At 43.1% G+C, this 21,027-nt stretch overlaps 1 protein-coding gene across 5 annotated transcripts in view; it reads left to right on the forward strand.

Moving 5' to 3' along the window:
• Nucleotides 1–15,135, forward strand: part of ACOT9 (acyl-CoA thioesterase 9) — a 32,478-nt gene extending 17,343 nt beyond the window's left edge. For all 5 annotated transcript variants that reach the window (XM_045805014.2, XM_045805015.2, XM_045805012.2 and 2 more), the window contains 10 exons: nt 2,991–3,074; nt 3,629–3,732; nt 9,315–9,388; nt 12,343–12,410; nt 12,945–13,056; nt 13,219–13,309; nt 13,487–13,572; nt 13,982–14,069; nt 14,218–14,368; nt 14,821–15,135. In XM_045805014.2, the coding sequence (XP_045660970.1) occupies nt 2,991–3,074; nt 3,629–3,732; nt 9,315–9,388; nt 12,343–12,410; nt 12,945–13,056; nt 13,219–13,309; nt 13,487–13,572; nt 13,982–14,069; nt 14,218–14,368; nt 14,821–14,909 (947 nt within the window). In that variant the 3' untranslated portion in view covers nt 14,910–15,135. The remainder of the gene's footprint in view (nt 1–2,990; nt 3,075–3,628; nt 3,733–9,314; nt 9,389–12,342; nt 12,411–12,944; nt 13,057–13,218; nt 13,310–13,486; nt 13,573–13,981; nt 14,070–14,217; nt 14,369–14,820) is intronic.
• Nucleotides 15,136–21,027: the final 5,892 nt, after the last annotated feature.

Consider the following 21,027-nt stretch of genomic DNA (forward strand, 5'->3'; position numbering starts at 1 on the left):
GAAGACGTTCTAGGCGCATTTATATTTTACCTGACTTAGTCCTAGAATCGGCCAAATCTGCAAGGAGCTCTGGTTCTTTTTGATGGAGAATGGTAATTAGAAACCAAGATACCGGTGCTGGGAGTGATCCCTGCTGCTGGGGTGTCACTGCTCCCATGCCCTTTCAGTGGACGAGGTGGGGAATCTCTGCACATGCACGTACATTCACATCTCTGTCTGTCTGTCTATCCATCTATGAAAATGATGGGTTCACAGTGACAGTCCCAGTTCTGGTTCAGCACCACAGGTTCATTCATTTCTTCCCTTCGCATGTTTGTAATTCCCTTTTCCAGCCAGCTCCATGAGCCTAAATCCATTTACTTATTTGATCAGTTTTCCCTGCATGAAGTTAATTTCATATGTCTGCCACCCCTATCCCCTCATGGACCCCTCACGGATGCTCCCCTCATCTCACTGGGATTCGTACTAGGTGCCCTTCTGCAGGGTCGCCCTCCTCATTGTGCTCAGCCTGCAACATGCTGGGCCATCGCTCTGGTTGCCCCTCTCTTTATGTCCTCCTGACCCTGTTTGGACTTCAGCATCCTACTCTGGGCTACCTTGCTGCTCTTACTAATGACTTTTGGACTGTACTGTTGGGAAAGGGTTTAAGGAAAGGTTCTAATGACTTCTATAATATAGACAGAAGTCTTTTGTTAGGCTTAACACCCAGCTGCTTGTTTCTTTTTTTTTTTTAAAGATTTTATTTATTTATGTGACAGAGAGACAGCCAGCAAGAGAGGGAACACAAGCAGGGGGAGCGGGAGAGGAAGAAGCAGGCTCCCAGCGGAGGAGCCCGATGTGGGACTCAATCCTGGAACGCCGGGATCACACCCTGAGCCAAAGGCAGACACTTAACGACTGTGCCACCCAGGCGCCCCTGCCTGTTTCTTCAGATTAAATAAACTTGGTCAGGGGCACCTGCATGGCTCAGTCGGTGAAGCATCTGCCTTCTGCTCAGGTCATGATCCCGGGGTCCTGGGGTCGAGCCCCGCATCGGACTCCCTGCTTGGCAGGGAGTCGGCTTCTCCCGCTGCCCCCGCCCCCGGCTCATGCTCTCTCTCTTTCTCTCTCTCTCGCTTGCTCTCTCTTTCTCTCTCATAAATAAATAAACAAACAAATAAATAAAATCTTTAAAAAATAAATAAACTTGGTTAAACATTCTTACTGACCTTTAAAAAAAAACCACACAAACACATACACATACTCCTGACTTCGGTTTACTTAGGTGTCCCTAAATACACAAACTCCTCTGCCACTACCCTAGTTTTTCCTCATTGGCTTCTGTCGATGGCCATTCCTTTCACCTGTTCACTTGACTCTGTTCTTTCCAGTTCTTCCAGCAACTTGCCTTGTCAACTGTGCTTTCTCTCTCGTATCTCAAGCCTTTTCTCAACTTCACATTTCCTTTGACTTATAAACATGTTCAAGGCTCTTCCATCTTAAAATGAAAAGTAGGTAAAATCCCCTTCCCTTACAACACTGTTAAACTTGCTCCCTCACTTCATAGCTAACTTTCTGGAAACAGTTGGAAAAACACATTTGCTCTTATTTCCTCTATATCTTGACCTTCTATTTACTTCCCAGTCTCACGTATTCTGGCTTCTGCTCCTCCGTGCCATCGAATGGCTCTTGCCAAACTCTCCATTGGCTCCCTTATTTCATGATCTAATGGGTGCTCTTCAAGGATTACCTGATCCCTTTGTGGCTCCTAATACTGCCAAACTCATCCTTGGGCTTTGCGGACATTTACTCCTGCCTCTCTGGCTGTTCCTTCACAGTCTCCTTTGTGGGTTCCTCTTTCTCTAGTGGTCTTTTGAATGTTGGTTATTCCCAGGGTTTTGTGTTCTGCCCTTTTTTGCTTATCTGTACAGTCACTATAAATAATCTCATTTACTCTTAGTGCTTCACTTGTTCTCAGTATGTGGAATACTTAGGAAGCCACATTTCTTGCCCTGCTTTGCTGAGTTCCAGACCAATTTGTCCTCCTGGATATCTCTGTTTGGATACGTGATAGGCTTCTCAAATTTAACATGTTGAAAATAGTCCATTCTGCTCTTCTTGTATTCTGTTTTTCAGTGAATGGGTTACCATCTTCACTCAGGCAAGCTAGAGCCCTGGCATTATTACAATATTGTCAAGTGTACCCTCTTCTTAACTCTAGGATCTTTTCATTTCCATTGATACTGCCATAGGTCAGCCGCATATGATTTATTCTATGGGTACCACAGAGGCTTTTAAATGAACTTTCTTGCCTTTAGCCTCTCATTCCCCAGTACATCCTTTAGCAGGTGCATGGATGGAGGGATTTATTGTCACTTACCTAATATTTATTGGGTGCAGACCCTGGTCCTGAGGGCTGATGATACAAATTTGAATGAATCATGGGTAAGCAGTGAGGCCACCAAACACAGGAGTATGATACAACTTTAAATGAGTTGTTATTTGTAAGGTACATAGAGCCACGCTAAGCTTATTGAAATATGGAAAGTATACAGAGAGCCACAAGGTGGTGTTGGAGTCAAGGGTGTTATGGGGAAGGAGGAGTAACTGAAGCGAAATAATTGCTTTATGATTAGGAAGGAGTCAGAGGGAAAATAGATAGCCAAGTCCTTGTGACTTGTTTCTCTTTTCTGAAGCTGTTTGATGCTGTCAGACTCACATGCTGAGGTCTTTTTCTGATTGAGGCACTGCATCTCTGTGCAGTGGTGACAGGCCACCTGGTGGGCTCAGGCATTGGGCTTCCATTTCTTCACCAAATCTAAAATCGAGTGTTCAGTCAGATGGGAGAATCCCCAAATCTCTTCCATGTATGAGAAATCTTTGGTCCTCTGATAAGACCACTAGTGGGATATGGGGGGTTGGGTTTTCAAAACGAGATAATTTCAGGGAGTCAGTTGTCAATGTTGAGAAATAATTGTGCTTTTCCTTTATTTTGTTCTCTTCTCTTACAGTTCTTATTTGCTACATGCACACGAGAGTTCAAGAAGCTAAGATGTCTCCTTTGTCAATAGTTACAGCCCTGGTGGACAAGATTGGTAAGCGGTATTCTTTTTTTTTTTTTTTTAGTAATTTTTAAAAATTATATTATGTTAGTCACCATACAGTATTATTTTCTATACGTAATTAGAATTCTCAGTAATTCCAAGAGATTATTGAAATTAGAGGAAATATTTTCCTTTTATGGGGGAATTTTTATGTGTGTGTGTGTATATATATATATATATATATATATATATATATGAAATTATGGGGGAATTTTTATGTGTGTGTGTGTATATATATATATATATATATATATATGAAAATGTCTAGAATGCTCTATAGCAAGATACATGTTTATCATAGTAATCTTTGGAAGGGTTTTGCATGATTCCAGTTTTATTTTTTATGTTCTTTGCATTGTCTGCAGTTTTCAAAAAGATACACAATTTTTTTTCTATGTCAAAAAAGTTGTTTTTAGTTTCAAAGACTAAAAAAAAGAAAAAAAGGAAATGTGGTGAATTTGCCAGAATTTCAAGTGAAATTTTCCAGTTGTAATACAGAAAATTAGGGGTATGGTTTGAACTCAGATTGATTTTCTGTTTTACAGATATGTGTAAGACGAGCTTAAGCCCAGAACAGGACATTAAGTTCAGTGGCCATGTTAGCTGGGTTGGGAAGACATCCATGGAAGTGAAGATGCAAATGTTTCAGGTTTGTATTCGTCTAAAGTTTGCCCACTTGTTCTAATACAACCAGCCGGGTCTAGTGGAAGAAAAGTGTATTTACCTATCTACCAATAGACAGGTATATAGCTCACTACTTCTAGAAAAATAATTGAAAGTTCATGTCCTGCAGATGGGTGGGTTATTGTTTTTAGATTTGTTTATTTATTTTTAGAGAGAGTGAGAGAGAAAGAGAAAGCAAGTGGGGGGAGGGACAGAGGGAGAGAGAGAATCTCAAGCAGAATCCCTGCTGCGCTGGGAGCCCAACGCGGGGCTCGATCCCAGGACCCTGAAATCATGACCTGAGCCAAAATCAAGAGTGGGACACTCAACTGACTGAGCCACCCAGGCATCCTGTAAATGCTGGGTTTTTAATGACCTCCTCCTGTATAAAGACTGACACATTATTTGGTGTTTATGGTCAGTGTTTATTACTTTCAAATTGTATATAGCTACGTATTAAGGTGCTTGTTTCTGGTTTTGCCCCAAATAATGTCACAAGAGTCTTGAGTTACATTAGGCATGAATGGTACTGGTCACTCTGTTAGTTTCCTAGGGCTGCTGTGACAAAGTACCACAAAGTAGGTGGCTTAAAACAAATTATCTTATAGTTTGGCAGCTAGAAGTCCAAAATCAAGGCCTCAGCAGGACCATGATCCCTCTAAAATTTGTAGGGGGAGAGTCCTTCCTTGCTTCTTCCTAGCTTCTGGTGGTTTGCTGGTAGTCCTTGTCATTCCTTGGCTTGCAGCTCTAACACTTCAGTCTCTGCCTTCATTGCCATGTGCTCTTTCCCTCTTGCGTCTCTGTGTCTCTTCTCTCCTTTTTTTTTTAATTAAGTAATCTCTGTGCCCAGTGTGGGTCTCAAACTCATGACCCTGAGATCGAGAGTCACATGCTCTACCGACTGAGCCAGCCAGGCGGCCCTCTTCTCTTCTTGTAAGAACATCAGTAATATTGGAGTAAGGCCCCACCCTACTCCAGTATGACCTCATCTTAACTGATTATATCTGCAGTGGTCCTATTTCCAAGTAAAGTCATGTTCACAGGTACTGAGGGATAGGACTTCATATCTTTTTGCAGGATGCTGTTCAACCCATAACAGTCACTTAGACCAATATGGCACTTAGGAACAACCCCTCTAATGCGCAGAGTTCAGAGTAGCTATTATAAAGAAATGAAGAAATTTGACAAGAAAAGATTCCTCAAAGAGGATAATAGCACAGAAATCAGATAATTCAGAGTAAGAATGGTGAGCATAGCAGAATGGATAAACTTGTTGAGTCACTGTGTTGTACACCTGAAGCTAATGTAACACCGTGTGTCAACTTTACTCAAAAAAATAATAATAATAAGGGAGAAAAAGAATGGCTTCTCCAGTTATGCCAGGGTATTCAATAGGCCCATTATTCAGACACATTTTTTCTGTTTTGGAATTATGAAGCGTTTTACCTTTCAGAGAAGTCTGAAGCTTGCTCTGCAGTAATTAAAGTTTTTTGTCAAAATAGTTAAGTAGTTTTTTGTTTGATGCTACATATAAGCAGTAGGATTCTTTAACTCCCATGTTGCTATAACTGACAGTAACACTGTTTTTAGAACAAAACACAGTAAGGTTGTAGGGTCTATAGCTATGATTTGTCCACATTGTTTTTTTTTTAAGATTTATTATGTATTTTTGAGAGAGAGAGAGGGGTGGTGAGGGCAGAGGGAGAGGAAGAGAGAATCTCAAGCAGACTCACCGCTAAGCACAGAGCCTGACACAGGGCTCAATCCCAGGATCCTGAGGTCATGACCTGAGCTGAAGCCAAGAGTTGGACTCTTAACCAACTGAGCCACCTACATGGTTGATTCCTACCCTGTTTAGATTCCAGCTGTAGGACCTGCTTTCTGGAGAATCTTGGTAATTTGAATCTTGGCTAAATAGGCTGAAAAGAGATACAGGACTTATTGTGAGGAGAGAGGTAATGAAAATTAATGTCTGACAAGTACAGACTTCTGCTTTAAGTTTGTGTTTCTCATCGGCCATTTTGACTAATAACTCAAGAACCGAGTGATCCTTTCTACTCCAGAGAGGAAGCTTGGTGATAGGTGCTTTGCCTTTGGTTTGGGTACCCGTAGGTTCAAATGCCAGCTCTGCTGCTTATTAGCCATGTGACTGTGGGTAAGTTACTGACCTTCTCTGAGCTTCTGTTTTCTCAAGTGTAACATGGAAATAGTAATAGTACCATGTTTTACTGTTGGGTAGGGATGAATGAAAAAACAACCTGTTTTAATTACTTGGTACAGTTGTCTGTCACACAGTGACCACTAATCCCATGTTGGCAATAATGTTAATTTATTATCATTACTATGGAGGTGGTCCCAAATCTTTTCTGGGATTGACGTTCAGACCTATCTTTCGAGTGCCTGTTACATCTCTCTCCCTACATGTGCTATTGCTACCTAAAATCCAGTGTATTACAAACTGAGTACATCAGCTTCTTTTCCAGTCCTGATCCTCCTCCATTTTCCCCTTTGCCCACACAGCCTTTTGCCAAGTCTTGCAAATTTATCACCCATAACAACTCACCAGAGTTCTTTCTTGTCACACAAGAGGCAGTAAGGCCTTGAATGAAATGCAGGGGCCTAGTTAGTGAGTCTCCCTGCCTCTAGTCTGTTGTCTCTCTGTTAACTGTACAGATTTTTACCAGTTAGACCTTCCAAAGCCGATCTTAAATCCCATTGCATCACATCACATTCTGTGACCATTCTCCGTGCATTAAAGTCAAAACTCTTTTGACTAGTTGGGATCCAAGGTGCTCCATAAACTAGCTCCCACCTACCTTTCCCACTGTACTTCCGCCAACTTGTCATTTATATACCTTCCTAGATCTTGCTACTGGACATTCTGAACATTCTAAGAGAGGAGAGTTGTTCATTTTTGCATTCTTGTTGCTTGGCACTAGTAGGTGTTCGTCGTAATAAACCATAATTTAAACAGTGAGTTGGATGAGTATCATTGCTTATGCTTTTTTCTTTGCCTGAAATCCTTGTGCTCTGGCTCCACGTACCCACATTCTGCCTGTGCTTCTGGATTCCCTCGTGCTCGGATGCTTCCCTCGTTCTCCCACCGCCCAGCCCCTGATGCTTCCCCATGACTCCTTCCTCAATGCCCTTGTTCGGACTCTTTCTCCTGGCATCTGCAAATCTCTTCTCCACCAAGCTGCGTATGAACGTTTTCTCTTCTACCAGGCTATACATGTCTTGAGAGCAGCATCCGGGTGTGAGTCGCCTAGCCCACTTCCCGACATCCATTCGTTTATTGTTCCTTTAGCCATTGTTTCTTGAGTGCCTGTTCTGTGCTAGGCATACAGCAGTGAGCTAAACAAAACTTCATTGTTTTAGAGTTTACATTCTCGTAGTGCTCAATCATTTTCTGCCTTAGTTCATACATCCGCAGTTATTGGTTGGGTATCTGCTATCTGCCGGTCTTTGTGGTAAGTGTGAGGGATGCAAATGTGAGTCAAAATGGTCTTTGTCGTCAAGGAGCGCGTGCTGCAATAGGGAGTCAGCCACGCATACAAATGTCTGTGATACACCGTCCCCACCTTGGGATGGTTTGACTTCTGATTTTTCAGCTTTACGATGGCGTGAAAGAGTGTTCAGTGGAAACTGTACTTTGAAGTTTGAATTTTGATCTCTTCCTGGGCGAGTGATCGGTAATACCACAGCAGCTGCGAGCTGCAGCTGCCAGGCAGCCACGTGATCGTGAGGGTAGATGACTAATCCGCTTGTAACCTGCCCGTCCCCATTCAGCCATCCTGGGTTTACTTTCCGAACAGTATTCAATAAATGACCTGAGGTAGTCAATACTTTGTTATAAAATAGGCTTTGCGTTGGATGATTCTGCCCAACTGTAAGCTAATGTCCGTGTTCTTGAGCACGTGTACAATAGGCAAGGCTAAGCTGGGATATTCTCTAGGTTACGTATATTAAATACATTTTGACTTCATGGTATTTTCAATCTATGACGGGTTTGTCGGGATATAATCTCATTGTAAGTCGAGGGAGGTCTGTAGTATTTACGCGTTGTGCAGCAGTTCTCCACAGGGACACTATTGGCATTGTATGTGGGAAGCTTCTTAATGATGCAGGATGATCTCCTGCGTTGTGAGGTGTTTAGCTCCTTGGTAACCCCTGCCCTGCTAGTGATGTCCCTCAAGTCATGTGACCACCAAAGCCTCTTTTACACATATCCGAATGCTCCCAATAGGGGTGGTATCCATATCTCTGTTATATTGAGAACCACTTTCAGAGGAGGATTTCGTTTCCATTCTCATGGCAAACCAAGGAGGGAATGATGACTTCTGCCTGGGGAGGAGGGATGGAGCAGGGGTGGGGAGGAGTGTCCTGAGGAGGGCAGCTGTGAGGAAGGCATCAGGCACAGGCATGGCCAGGACAAGTTCAATAGCATAGTACGTTCTAGGACCTCCAAGTTGTCAGCTGTGGCAGGGCAAAAGGTGCAGGTGTCGGGGAGGTGTTAGTGAACAACCAGAGAGGAGTCTGGGCTGTGTTGTGGAGGGCTTTATATATAGTGCCAGGAGGCTTATAGCAGATGCGGGAAGAGGGTTAAGGGGGAGGGTGATAGGGGCCTGAACGGGCAGCAGTGAGGAGGACGAGGGGTGAGGTCTGTTGAAGAGTGAGCCTACTATACCCCCAACTGATGATGGGACTTCATGATATAACTTCTCTGGAAGTACAGAGTCCTGGAGGATAAGAAATGCCTTAAATCCTCAAAGGCCTTGTGCATTGTAAATATATCACTCAATCCACAGAATTATCACTGATTCTCGGCCCTTCTTGGGAGTGCCTGTGCTCAGCTCACGAAACCCAAATATGCTGGTTGTTGGCACACTGAAAACACTAATGTCTGTGAGAGCAGTGAGCCATTCACCTGGCTCTGTGTGCCGTCGTGAGGACTGGCAGGTGTGAAGAACGCCGGCATCCTGCAGCACTGCTGGACGGTTAAATGATGCTGATGCAGAGGGTCCCTCTGTGACCCTTGCTCTTGAGTCTCAGTCACATGCGGTTCCAAAGCCCATTGGTCATGGCCATCCCAACCCTTCTCACATGGACGCTGTTTGAATTTTAGGAAGTCTTTCTCCTCCCCCAGACCACAGGCTCTTTGGTCATGCTGCCATTCACCCAGAGCTTAGTTCTGTGCCTGGCAGCTCAGCAGATGGTGGTTAATGAATGATTAACTTTTCTTTTTCTTTTCTTTTATTTTTTTTAAGATTTTATTTATTTATGTGACAGAGAGACAGCCAGCGAGAGAGGGAACACAGCAGGGGGAGTGGGAGAAGAAGAAGCAGGCTCCTAGTGGAGGAGCCCGATGTGGGACTCGATCCCAGAACGCCGGGATCACGCCCTGAGCCGAAGGCAGGCACTTTAATGACTGCGCCACCCAGGCGCCCCTAACTTTTCTTTTTCTAATTGCAGCCTTTTTCAAGTGTGCGTGCTAGCTGCTAGAATTGTAGTACGTCTTCCCAGTAAATGCACTTCTTACATCTGTATTTTCTTTCCATTGTTCTTTAGTTACATGGCAATGAGTTTTGTCGTGTTCTGGATGCAACATTTGTAATGGTGGCTCGTGATTCTGAAAATAAAGGGTAAGTGCTCTTTTTTCCTAATTCTTTATTTTGAAAAATTAAAAGAGACATAAAACTAGAGAGAAGACTGTAATGAATTTCTGTATACCCGTCACCTGGACTTCATATTTTTTAACATTTTTTGCCATATTTGCTTCATCTGTTTTTTCAAACTATATTGTTTTCTTTGTTATATTTTAAAGCAAATCCCAGACATCGTGACCTTTCACCTCTGAATACTTTTGTGTAGGCATCTCTTTAAAGATGAGGATATTTTCCTAAATAAATACATTACCATTAGCGTGCCTAACAAAAATAATAGTAAGTTCGTGACATATTCTCATGGTCAATTCATATTCATTTTTCCTCAGATATCTTTTTAATGATCTTTTTGAGTTAGGATCCAAACAAAGTTCATGTACTACATTTGATTTTTATGTCTCTTAAGCCTGTTACTTTTGTTAATAGCTTTATCGAGATATAATTCACATACTATACAATTCACCTATTGAAAGTATACAATTTAATGACTTTTAGTGTATTCACAGAATTATATGATCTCTTAAGGATTTTTAATCCAGAATACTTGTGTGTCCCTGCTGCACCCTTAGTGTTTCATATCAGCTTATTGAAAGGCCAGATGGGCTCTTTTGTATGGTGTCCAACTTTCTGGATTTGTCTCATGGCTTCCTCATGGTATTTTTTTTTTTTACTTATTTCTCTATCTTTAGTATTTTCTGTAAACTGAAGTTAGATCTAAAGTCTTGATTAGATTCAGGTTCAATTTATTTGATGAGAGCATCTTGTAGGTGGTGAGATTCGTGTATGTCAAACTGTAATGTATCTCACGTTGTATCATAGCAGGAGGGATAGATTGTCCCACTCATAGTGATGCCAAGATTGGTGCGTGGTGGTTCAGTAGTGACTGTAGTGGTCTTTTCATTGTAGGCTTCACTTTATCCTCTTACGATCAGCAATAATCTGCAGGCTGTAGTAGGGTACAGGGTGTACCCCGAGTGTACTTTGTCACCCTGTGAATAGCTAGCTCCCTATCAGTCTTTCTCCAGTGCTTTGAACATCCATTGCTAATCATTGCTTTAATCATTAAGGGATGTAAACGATTCTTAAATCCTGTCTTTCCTGCTATATTTACTACCTGGAGTTCTGGAAAGAAGAGCTTTCCTTTATTAACTAGGGCAGTTTGGTTTGTAAAGGAAAGTCAGGGTTAATGTTTCATTCTGGCCCTTTATTTACACTTTCTCTGAATAATGAGTTGCTTGACTAGCTAGTGATGACATGCTTTGTCTACTTTTTGGCTTTTTAAAAAAGTGTCATAGTGAATTCATGGATTTTAGTGGTATGAATTGCAGTAAATTGCAGCCCTTGTTCTTCCTGGTCCTCAGAGTACCATCTTTGGGCAGTGGGAGCCCCTTTAAGCTTCCTCCTGTGAAAAGCTCTTTTCATATCTCCCCACTAGTCTTGCTGTTCTCTGGGATATCTTGGGCTCATCTTACACATTTCCTGCCTCAGGCCTGGAATCAGCCATTTCTCCACGGAGTCCTGGGGTTCCTCTTAGCGAGCACTGGTATTTAGAGACCAGAATCCGGGCACCAGAGCTGTACGTTGTTACTCATTTGTCATTGTCTCTAAGCCTTTTCAGTGGACAGAGCTAGGATGTATGTTAAAAAGCAGCAAACACACACCCATCCTCATGAATTTATACCATCAATTCCAAGTCATATTGAATTTTACAGATTTTAACTTCTTTGGCTTTATACTTTTTTCCTCTTAAGTTGTAGTTTTGGTTCCTAACAGCTTTCATACCTGAGGCATTGAAATGGAGAAACACTGTCAAACTGTAGGGGGTGGTACTGGGGTGGGAGGGGATGGAAAGGGATTGCCGTTGGTACAAATTAGAAACTTGAAGGAGGAGTCTGCTATGAGAAGTCTCTCCTGCTGCATGGAAAGCTGACTCGGAAGAGCGAGTTAGGATCAAACCATCCTTTGGTGACTGATGTGAGCGTAGAAAGCAGTCGCCTACTCTTCACTCCTCCCACCAGCCTGGCTGACCTGCCGCTGCTGCTGCTGGCTGGCCTGGGGCTCCTTGTCAGCCCTGGAAAGGGCAGGGTTTAAAGTTTCTTTCACAGCTGATGCTTTTGAATTTTCCAAGCTGCCATTTCAATATGTTTGTTTCCATCGTTGTTTCTCTTTTGAAAGATTTGCTACCTATGGAGAGGTAGAATAATGCAGTGAGCACCCTTAAAGGCTTCACCTAAATTCACCGATTAGCATTTTGCCTCTAGCCTTATTCTCTCGCCCTCTATCTATAAGTACACACATAGATACTGTTTCCCTGAATCATTCGAAAGGAAGTTTTGAGACTGCTTCACCCATAGATGGTTCAGCATGTACCTCCTGATAATAAGGTCATTCTGCTGCACAACCTCGATGCCTTTATCATAGCTAAGAGATTTAAGTGATACAGTGATACTATCTAATATACGATCCATATTCAAACTTTGCCACTTGTCCCTAGAATGTCTTCTATAGCCCTTTCCCCTGAGTCAGGATCTCATCAAAGATCACGTATTGCATGCAGTTAGCATGTTTTTTTTTGAAAGAGTCCCCCTGCCCTTTTCTGTCTTTTAAGACATTGACATTTATCGAAGGGTCCAGGCCAGGTGTCCTATAGAATGTTCTACAGCCTATTTTTGACTGTTTCCTCATTACCGCGATCAGGTGAAATTTTTTTGCGAGAGGCAGTATCCTTTTTATAAACGTGAACTTTCTAGTGTACAGACTAGTCTGTAGCCGGGAAGCTCTTCATTTGTTCCGGGGCTATTATGGAAGCGGTCAGGCTGCATTACCGAAGACCAGAAGCAAAGACTTCTTGAAACTAGTGGGTAATTGTTCACCTTCTCTATTTACTGGGTAATGACACCTCTTAACCTGTAATCTTCTTTTTTTCTCTTTAGGCCGGCATTTATAAATCCGCTCATCCCTGAAAGCCCAGAGGAAGAAGAGCTCTTTAGACAAGGAGAATGTATATAAATTTGTTGATAATATAAAGATGCAGTTGAAAAGCCCATTAACTGTACTGCAGAGGAGGTTGTGGAAGAGTCTGGATGGACTCCTCATACCGGTCACGTGTCTTACTCATGCCAAGAATTTATTGAAATTAAAAATACCTTATTTTTTTTCATTAGAGTCCATAGTTTGAAGTTTTATCAATTAGACAATATTCATTAAGTGAATGAATTTGCTTTCTCATTTTTTAATGAAATGGGAAATGTGTCAGTGAAATAACTGCTGCTCAGGACTCTAGGTCAGGATGGTCTTTACGTGTGGCCTTAAGTGGTTCCACACTGAGCTGCTATAATTTCCATCTGGAGGCAAAGAATCGCCGGACACCTTATATAGCCTCAGCAACCTTCTCTGGGATATGTGTATAATTTCCCGTGGGCTTTTCGAAATCTGGAAATGCTACCTTTGTAGGGTCCAAGGCAGCCCAGGTCAGGAACCCCAGTGCTGTAGTGTGACCCCCCTGATCGTAACTCCTTATTGTCCTGTGTTCCAGTGAACAAGGGGAGAAGGGTTGCCTTCAGTGCCAAGTCATTACTGAAAATGGCTCCCAGTGCTGAGGAGAGGACTACCATCCATGAGATGTTTCTTAACACGCTGGATCCGAAGTAAGTTAGCATGGTGAAATTACAGGTTGCGAAAGCGTTTAAACCTCGGCCCTCTCCACAGTTACGTCTGCCTCAACATATTGGTAGTTATTTGCACATATTTTGCTTTTCAGCAGCAAAACCATGGCATTAACAAGGTTTACTAAATCTCCATTTGTACAGGACTGTAAGTTTTCGAAGTCGAGTTTTGCCCCCCAATGCAGTGTGGATGGAGAATTCAAAACTGAAGAGCTTGGAAGTTTGCCACCCGCAGGTACTGTAAGTTAATGGAAAATTGTTTCCGTAGGATAACTCGCATTCGTGGTTGTCATGGAAAATCTGACACACCTTTAAACTGACCTCCATTTGGCAGCGTTGTTAATTTTCTTTTTTCTGTGTTTGAGGGTGGCCGTGAGCTTGTGTGTGTTAATCCTTATTTTATGTCCTATAGGAGCGCAACATTTTCAATCGGATCTTTGGTGGTTTCCTGATGAGGAAAGCATATGAACTTGGATGGGCTACTGCTTGTAACTTTGGGTGAGTTAGATTGAAGGTAGTTTTAACTTCTGAGAAGCAACGTGTACTACCCCATTGAATTGAAACATTTTGGACCGGTCTGGATGTGTTGGGGCATATGCTCTGTTATTAAATAATTATTACAGTGATACCACCTGCCTTTGATGTTACTTTTTCTAAGGCTGTTGCTCTGCCTTTGTCAGTTAGTACGTTAAAGACCTGAGAAGAAGTGATGATCGGCAGGAGGGAAAAGGTAGAGGGGTGATCTCATCTCAGGGGTATCGCTTATCATTTCTCACTGGTAGGATTGTTTCCCCCTTCTCTAGGCTTATTCTTTGATCCTTTAAATTTTGCTTCAGCTGATTGTTAGGGGAGAAATAGAGATCATCTGAATTTTGTGGTTGACCCCCATTCTGCCTTTGTCTGTTAGTGGCTCCCGACCGTTTATAGTAGCAGTGGATGATATCATGTTTCAGAAACCCGTTGATGTTGGATCATTGCTGTTTCTTTCTTCTCAGGTAGGTGTGCGATGAGAGACAAAAGAAAATTTTTTATCATTTGGGCCTAGAAGAGAAGTTTTTTTTTTTTAAGCCACTGTTTATCTTATGACCGCCTTTCCCCTCCTTGCTAATGCACTTGACTGACTGTCATGTCTAAATCTCCTAGGTTTGCTTTACTCAGGACAATTACATTCAAGTCCGAGTACACAGCGAAGTGGCCTCTCTTGAGAGTAAAGAGCATATGACCACCAATGTCTTTCATTTCACGTTCATGTCAGAAGAAAAAGTGCCCTTGGTTTTCCCCAGAACATACGGAGGTAAGCAGCAATGTCTGCTTGTCTCTAATGAACGGAAGAACTTTCAAAGTCATTTTTCTTCTTTTAAATTGTTGTAAGAAGTACACTGATACCTGTTAGCTCAAGAGCATATCTTTAGAAGATGGTGCTTTGAGATTCTGCAGCCCTGAAGGCCCAGATGCCTCATGGCCTGTATGTGGCAGTCACTGCTCTGCGCAATCTGGCTGTTGTCTGAAGGGTCGGTGCCAGCTGCGAGCAGCCACTGGTGGTCAGAGACTGGTCTGGCCCAAGGAGGGGGCAAGAGTCGAGGCCCACTCCCTCGGGAGCCTTGCCCGGCCCCACCCCACAGGGCATGGCCAGTGCCAGTTTTGCATGCTCGTTGCTCTCCTCGTGTTCCCAAGTAGTCTTGTGTTTGTACAATGATTTTGTAAGTTTCCACGGGTTTCTTCACGGTTCTCTCTTTCGTGTTTCAGAGTCCATGTTGTATTTAGATGGGAAGCGGCATTTCAATTCCATGAGCACACCGGTGAACTTGAGAAAGGACTACCTTGTGGAGCCCTAGGAAAACCATGCTTGTTGAAGAGCAGCTCTCCACACTGACATAGTGCCTGATGGAGGCCTGATCACGTGTCCTGGTTTTAGTGTTTATTCTCATCCTCCAGAGAGAAGAATGTATTCAGCCTTCAGGATGATCAGAAAAGCAGACCGAGAGGGTAGCTGGGTGGGGCAGAGGGAGGAGGAGTTATTAAACAATAAATATTCTTGAGACAAGTTAAATTGTGAACCTACCATGTTGCCTCCTGTGTGGTAAGGAAATTAGGGCAGAATGCCTTTATACACAGTTGGAAACATTTCTTTTCTTACACTTACCGCAAACTGTCTGTATGTGTGGTTTCCTGCCAAGGTATTTGGAGGGCATTCCGTACGCCTGACCTTGGCTGCAGTTCCCCGGTGTTGTCTAAATCCCACAACCCTACCTGATTCCTCTGTGTTTTGCCTCCCTCTGCTTCCCAGCTTGTGTTGTTAGCAGAGGGAAGATGAAAAGTCGGGGTGAAGGGATCCAACAAAAGGTAAGGCATTTGGAAGGATTTGTGGGAAGCTTTAGATCTAAAGCCATACTAAGGGGAGGTGTTCGGTGATGATCCAGACGAGGACGCCCAGGACCCACGTGTTCATTCTTTCATGTGCCAGACAGCTCTTCAGCACACTCAGCTAGGGGCTGGCCAGGATAGATCTGATTCAAAACCAGGAACAGTAATAAGAGCTGCAGAGGCTTACTGAATACTTGCCCTGTGCTAAGGCACCATCTAAGCACTTGACATGTATTAGCTCATTTATTTCTTCCAGCAACACTAGAGGTAGGTTCTGAAACTCCCTCAGGTTAGTCCACTCAGGAAACTGAAGCACAGAGAGGTTAAGTAACTTGCTCATGGTCCCACAGCTAGAAAGTGGTGGTGCTGGCATTCAGAGCCAGGCGGTGGGCACTCTTACCAGTACACTGTACTGCTTTCTGGGAATCTAGCAAGGGAGGCTGTGTCCAGTATCACAGTGTCACCTAGGAACCCAAAAGGAGGTATTTCCAGGAGTCTAGCCAAGACACAGTGTCTTCCTTGATGGGACAGGAGGTTGGTTGAGTCTGGAAGAGGCAAAAAACCAGGCTGTATAGAAGAAGAGTCATCCTGGAATAGGTGCTTCTAGGAAGGAAGCAATCCTTAGTGTGGGTTTTAGATCAGTGATCACAAACGTGGTTCTGCCACAGAATTAGCTGGAGAGCTTTCTTTTTAAAAAAAATTTCATATTGGGGCACCGGGGCACCTGGGTGGCACAGCTCTTCATTTCAGCTCAGGTCATGATCTCGATGTGAGTTCGAACCCCATGTCAGGCACTGTGCTCAGTGGGGAGTCTGCTTGAGATTCTCTCTCTCCCTCTGCCTCTGCCCTTGCTCACACTCTCTCTCTCAAATAAATAAATAAATCTTTTAAAAATGTTCATATTATTTTAATATTTCCTGGAATCACAGTTAATATGGACAGGCATCTCTGGCGTAGTCATGGGAACAGGCCCAGCTCCCCTGGAGGCGTGCACTTTGACTTCCGGAGAGCAGTCTGTGCCGCGCTGTGGTGGCTTGCCAGCGCTTGCGTTTGTCTCCCTGCGCTGCCCGTGCTACTGTCCTGAGCTGCTCTGGGCTCTTCAGTACCGCAGTTTGCATATTCACCCATGACTCGGTGACCCTGGGAATTGTGTGAATGTGTTAAGTGCAGTCCAGTTAAGAGACGTACTGTATGCTGTTGTATAGATAATATTTTTAAGCATTTATTGCTCTAGTCACTGAAGGTCTTTCTAGAACTTTTCTTGCTATTCTAAGCAGTGTTGCAGTAAATCTCCTAAATAGCTGAAATATTTAACCTTGAAATTACTTCCTTAGGAAAATTGTAGAGGAGTGATGTCTAGGTCAAAATAGTACGCACATGTTGAAGGCTTTGAGTATGCATTTCACATAACCCTCCAGAACAGTTGGACACCTTCATTTACTCATCAATTTCCCTAAAATTTGCTGAATTTTATCCTTTTCTTTATAAACATCTTTGCCATTTTGATAGGTGAAAAATGGCATTCCTTAAAGGCCTTTCTTTGAATTCTGCTGAGATTGAACTTTGAAAAAATTGCTTATTTCTTTTTATTTTTTTTTTAAAGATTTTATTTATTTATGTGACAGAGAGACAGCCAGCGAGAGAGGGAACACAGCAGGGGAGTGAGAGAGGAAGAAGCAGGCTCCCAGCAGAGGAGCCCGATGTGGGACTCGATCCCGGCACGCCGGGATCACGCCCTGAGCCGAAGGCAGACGCTTTAACGACTGCGCTACCCAGGCGCCCCTGCTTATTTCTTTTTAGTTAAATTACTAGTTCAAGTAATTTTAGATGTCAGAATCTTTTTTTTTTTAAGATTTTTATTTATTTATTTATTTGACAGAGATAGAGACAGCCAGTGAGAGAGGGAACACAAGCAGGGGGAGTGGGAGAGGAAGAAGCAGGCTCATAGCGGAGGAGCCTGATGTGGGGCTCGATCCCATAACGCCGGGATCACGCCCTGAGCTGAAGGCAGACGCTTAACCGCTGTGCCACCCAGGCGCCCCTAGATGTCAGAATCTTAACGCAAAATCTGTTACCTGCCAATATGGGTTTTCCTATAATAAGAACAATTCTCAGAGCTAGAACAAACAATCCTAAAATTTGTGTGGAACCACAGAAGACCCCAAATAGCCAAAGCAATCTTGAAAAAGAAAAGCGACGCTGGAGGCATCAGAATTCCAGACTTTAAGTTGCATTACAAAGCAGTAGTCATCAAGACGGTATGGTCCTGGCACAAAAACAGACACACAGATCAATGGAACAGAATAGAAAACCCAGAAATGAACCCACAACTATGTGGTCAATTAATCTTTGACAAAGCAGGAAAGAATATACAGTGGGAAAAAAGATAGTCTCTTCAACAAATGATGTTGGGAAAACGGGACAGTGACATGCAGAAGAATGAAACTGGACTGCTTTCTTACACCATACACACAAATAAATTCAAAATGGATGAAAGACCTAAGTGTGAGACAGGAAACCATCAAAATCCTAGAGGAGAACATAGGCTGCAACCTTTTTGACCTTGGCCGTAGCAACTTCTTACTAGACATGTCTCCCGAGGCAAGGGAGAGAAAAGCAAAAACTATCAGGACTTCATCAAGATGAAAAGTTTTGCATGGCAAAAGAAACAACCAACAAAACTGAAAGGCAACCTACAGAATGGGAGAAGTTATTTGCAAATTGACAGATCTGGTAAAGGGTTAGTATCCAAAATATATGAAGAACTTTTACAACTCAACACCCAAAAAACAAATAATCCAGTTAAAAAATGGGTGGAAGACATGAACAGACATTTTTCCAAAGATGACATCCAGATGGCCAACAGACTCTTGAAAATAAGAAAAAGGTATTTTCATTTTTAATACAGGACTTTAAGAAGATAAGATGAAGCAAACTACAAAGGACATACAGGAGGCTTTAGATATTTAGTGTTCTGTCCCTCTTTTTAAAGAATAGTGAGTTTTTAACTAGGCCGAGCACCGTTATGTGTTTAGCATGGAATTTCCTAATACGGGCTGGATATAGTTTTGTACTGAATTGTCCATGCTGAGATGCCCCATACTTATTTATTACCATGTTCTTTGTTTTTGCTTAGGTGTTTATTCAGTGGGCAGTCTGAGGATGGTGCCGTTAACACTGGTGTTTGGCAAGAGTTCATGCTAGTATGCTTTGCAATGTGTTGTGTGTACCCACGTGATGCTGTGGATCCATTTCTTGCGGAAGCCGAATGCTCTGCATGTTCCCTTTGCCTGTGTTCTCTGTGATATGATCTGCTTTCTCTCATCTCCTTGAATAGGGCCAGGAGCTTGACTGCTGAGGAACTGAAGTCTTCCCCACACCATCACCTGAGGGAGTTCAACATTTTATTTTTCTTTTTGTAAGTTTGTGCAGAGAAAGACTTTTATCTTTCTAAAGGCATGGGTCTTGTTTTGGGAGAGAGAGAGCAGGCACAAGAGTGGGGCGGGGAGGGGCAGAGGGAGAGAAAGAGAGACTTAAGCAGGCTCCACGCCCAGCATGGAGCCCAAAGTGGGGCTTGACCCCATGACCCTGAGATCATGACCTGAGCTGAAATCAAGAGTTGGATGCTTAACAGATTGAGCCACCCAGGTGCCCCCTAAAGGCATATTTGATTCTGTGGGATGGCTGGGCCCATCTGGGAGGTTCTTTTCCACGAGGCTTTGGCTTTGGTCATTTAGGCAGCTGTGTGCAGCTGGGAGCTCAGCTGGGAGCATGTCTGGGACTGGACCGTCTCACACCTCAGCTGGGGTGGCTGGAGTTGGCGGGGGCTGGCCGGGCCTGTAACAGGAGGGTTAGATTATTTAAATGGTGGCTTGAGGGCTCCAAGAGTAGCCAGCCAGATTTTCAGATCCTAACTATGCCATTCTCCTGCCTCTCAAAGCCGTTTCTGTGGAGGGAATGATCAGTGGTGTCAGGGGAATTGACAAAGATGAGCACTGGTTAAAGGCCACCAGTGGGATGATTGAGAGGTTGCTGGTAAGAAAAGTTTGAAAATGTGATGGTGTCTGGAGCTGGGTGGGGAAGGGCTGAGTCATTCCAAGTGTCCTGCTCTCTTCTTTCCTGGGTGAATTCCTCAGATGCGGGTGCTAATAAGATACTCTTTTAAAAACATTTTATCAACAAGTCCCATTGGGAAACACTCCATCAGATACCCCTCCTCTGGTAGTTTTTAATGCATATGAGGTTACAAAAGACTCTGAAAAGTAGGCCCATAAGAACACCTGTTTAACTTTGTTTAATCAGCTTTCATGAAACTTATTTGACCATGGTCCTTTTTTCTTATTAATAAATTTTAGGGGCGCCTGGGTAGCACAGTCGTTAAGCGTCTGCCTTCGGCTCAGGGCGTGATCCCGGCATTCCGGGATCGAGTCCCACATCGGGCTCCTCGGCTGGGAGCCTGCTTCTTCCTCTCCCTCTCCCCTGCTGTGTTCCCTCTCTCGCTGGCTATCTCTCTGTCACATAAATAAATAAAATCTTAAAAAAAAAATAAATTTTAACAGGGGTGCCTGGGTGGCTCAGGCAGTTAAGCATCTGCCTTTGGCTCAGGTCATGGTCCTAGGGTGGAGAGCCTGCTTCTCCCTCTGCCACTCTCCCTGCTTGTGCGTGCGCTCTCTCTCTGTCAAATAAATAAATACAATCTAAAAAAAAAAATAGCTTGTAACAAATTACACACACGAAGAGTTTTTATAACTTACAAAGTCTGGATCATACTCTCTATTCTATTTTGTACTGTGAAAAAGCAGTGTAGTATGTTGTCCAAAGAGTAAATCTTTATGCCTTCTGCTAGGAAGAATCAAATATCAGTGTTATGTTTCTTAAAACTGAATGTAGGATCTCATGTTAGATCTGACTGACATTTCCAGCTTTCAAAGGTTGGCAGTCTAGCTTTTAACGGGAGTGTAATTGCTTGGTCTCACTGCTGATGTGGTAGAAAATGTTAACTTGTAGGAACATGTGTTTAACTTTACAACAAATTCTGAACAATAGCCTTGTAGCATCGTACTCCTCACAGACAGGAAGAGGGAGGCAAAAGGAAGTGCCAGAGGGGAGCGGTGAAGGTTAGTTTATGTTTGTCTCCATTTTGATACCAGCAATACAAGTTTGTTACCAATTTCTGTTTCTGGGCCAGAGCCTCAAGCTCAAACTCAAAGTTTTGTGCTTTAACACGAAAACATTTGGGAGTAAGTAGGGATTCTTCATTTGGTTACAGAACCCCATGGCAACTTTCGTTTTGGCAAAGTGCTGCAAAAAATTGGTGATAAGAGGTAATCATCATAAAATAAGAATTTTTATATATGGCTAACATTGGAGCCTTGCTATGGGTCAGGCACTGTACGAATGACATTCAAGTGTAGTTTCTCATTTAATCCCTACAGTCACCTTTTGAGGTCACTATCATTGTTACCCACATTTTGCAGATGAGGAAAATGACTGTTAACTATCCACAGGTGGTGAAGGCCCAGACTGGTCTAGAGTCCTGCCCTTTTACACATTTCATACAGCTGTTATGATAAAGGGTTAAGTAATATT

Source organism: Ursus americanus, chromosome X, assembly GCF_024610735.1.
Source record: "Ursus americanus isolate L20-20 chromosome X, mUrsAme1.1.p, whole genome shotgun sequence".
In the NCBI taxonomy this organism is placed as follows: Eukaryota; Metazoa; Chordata; class Mammalia; order Carnivora; family Ursidae; genus Ursus; species Ursus americanus.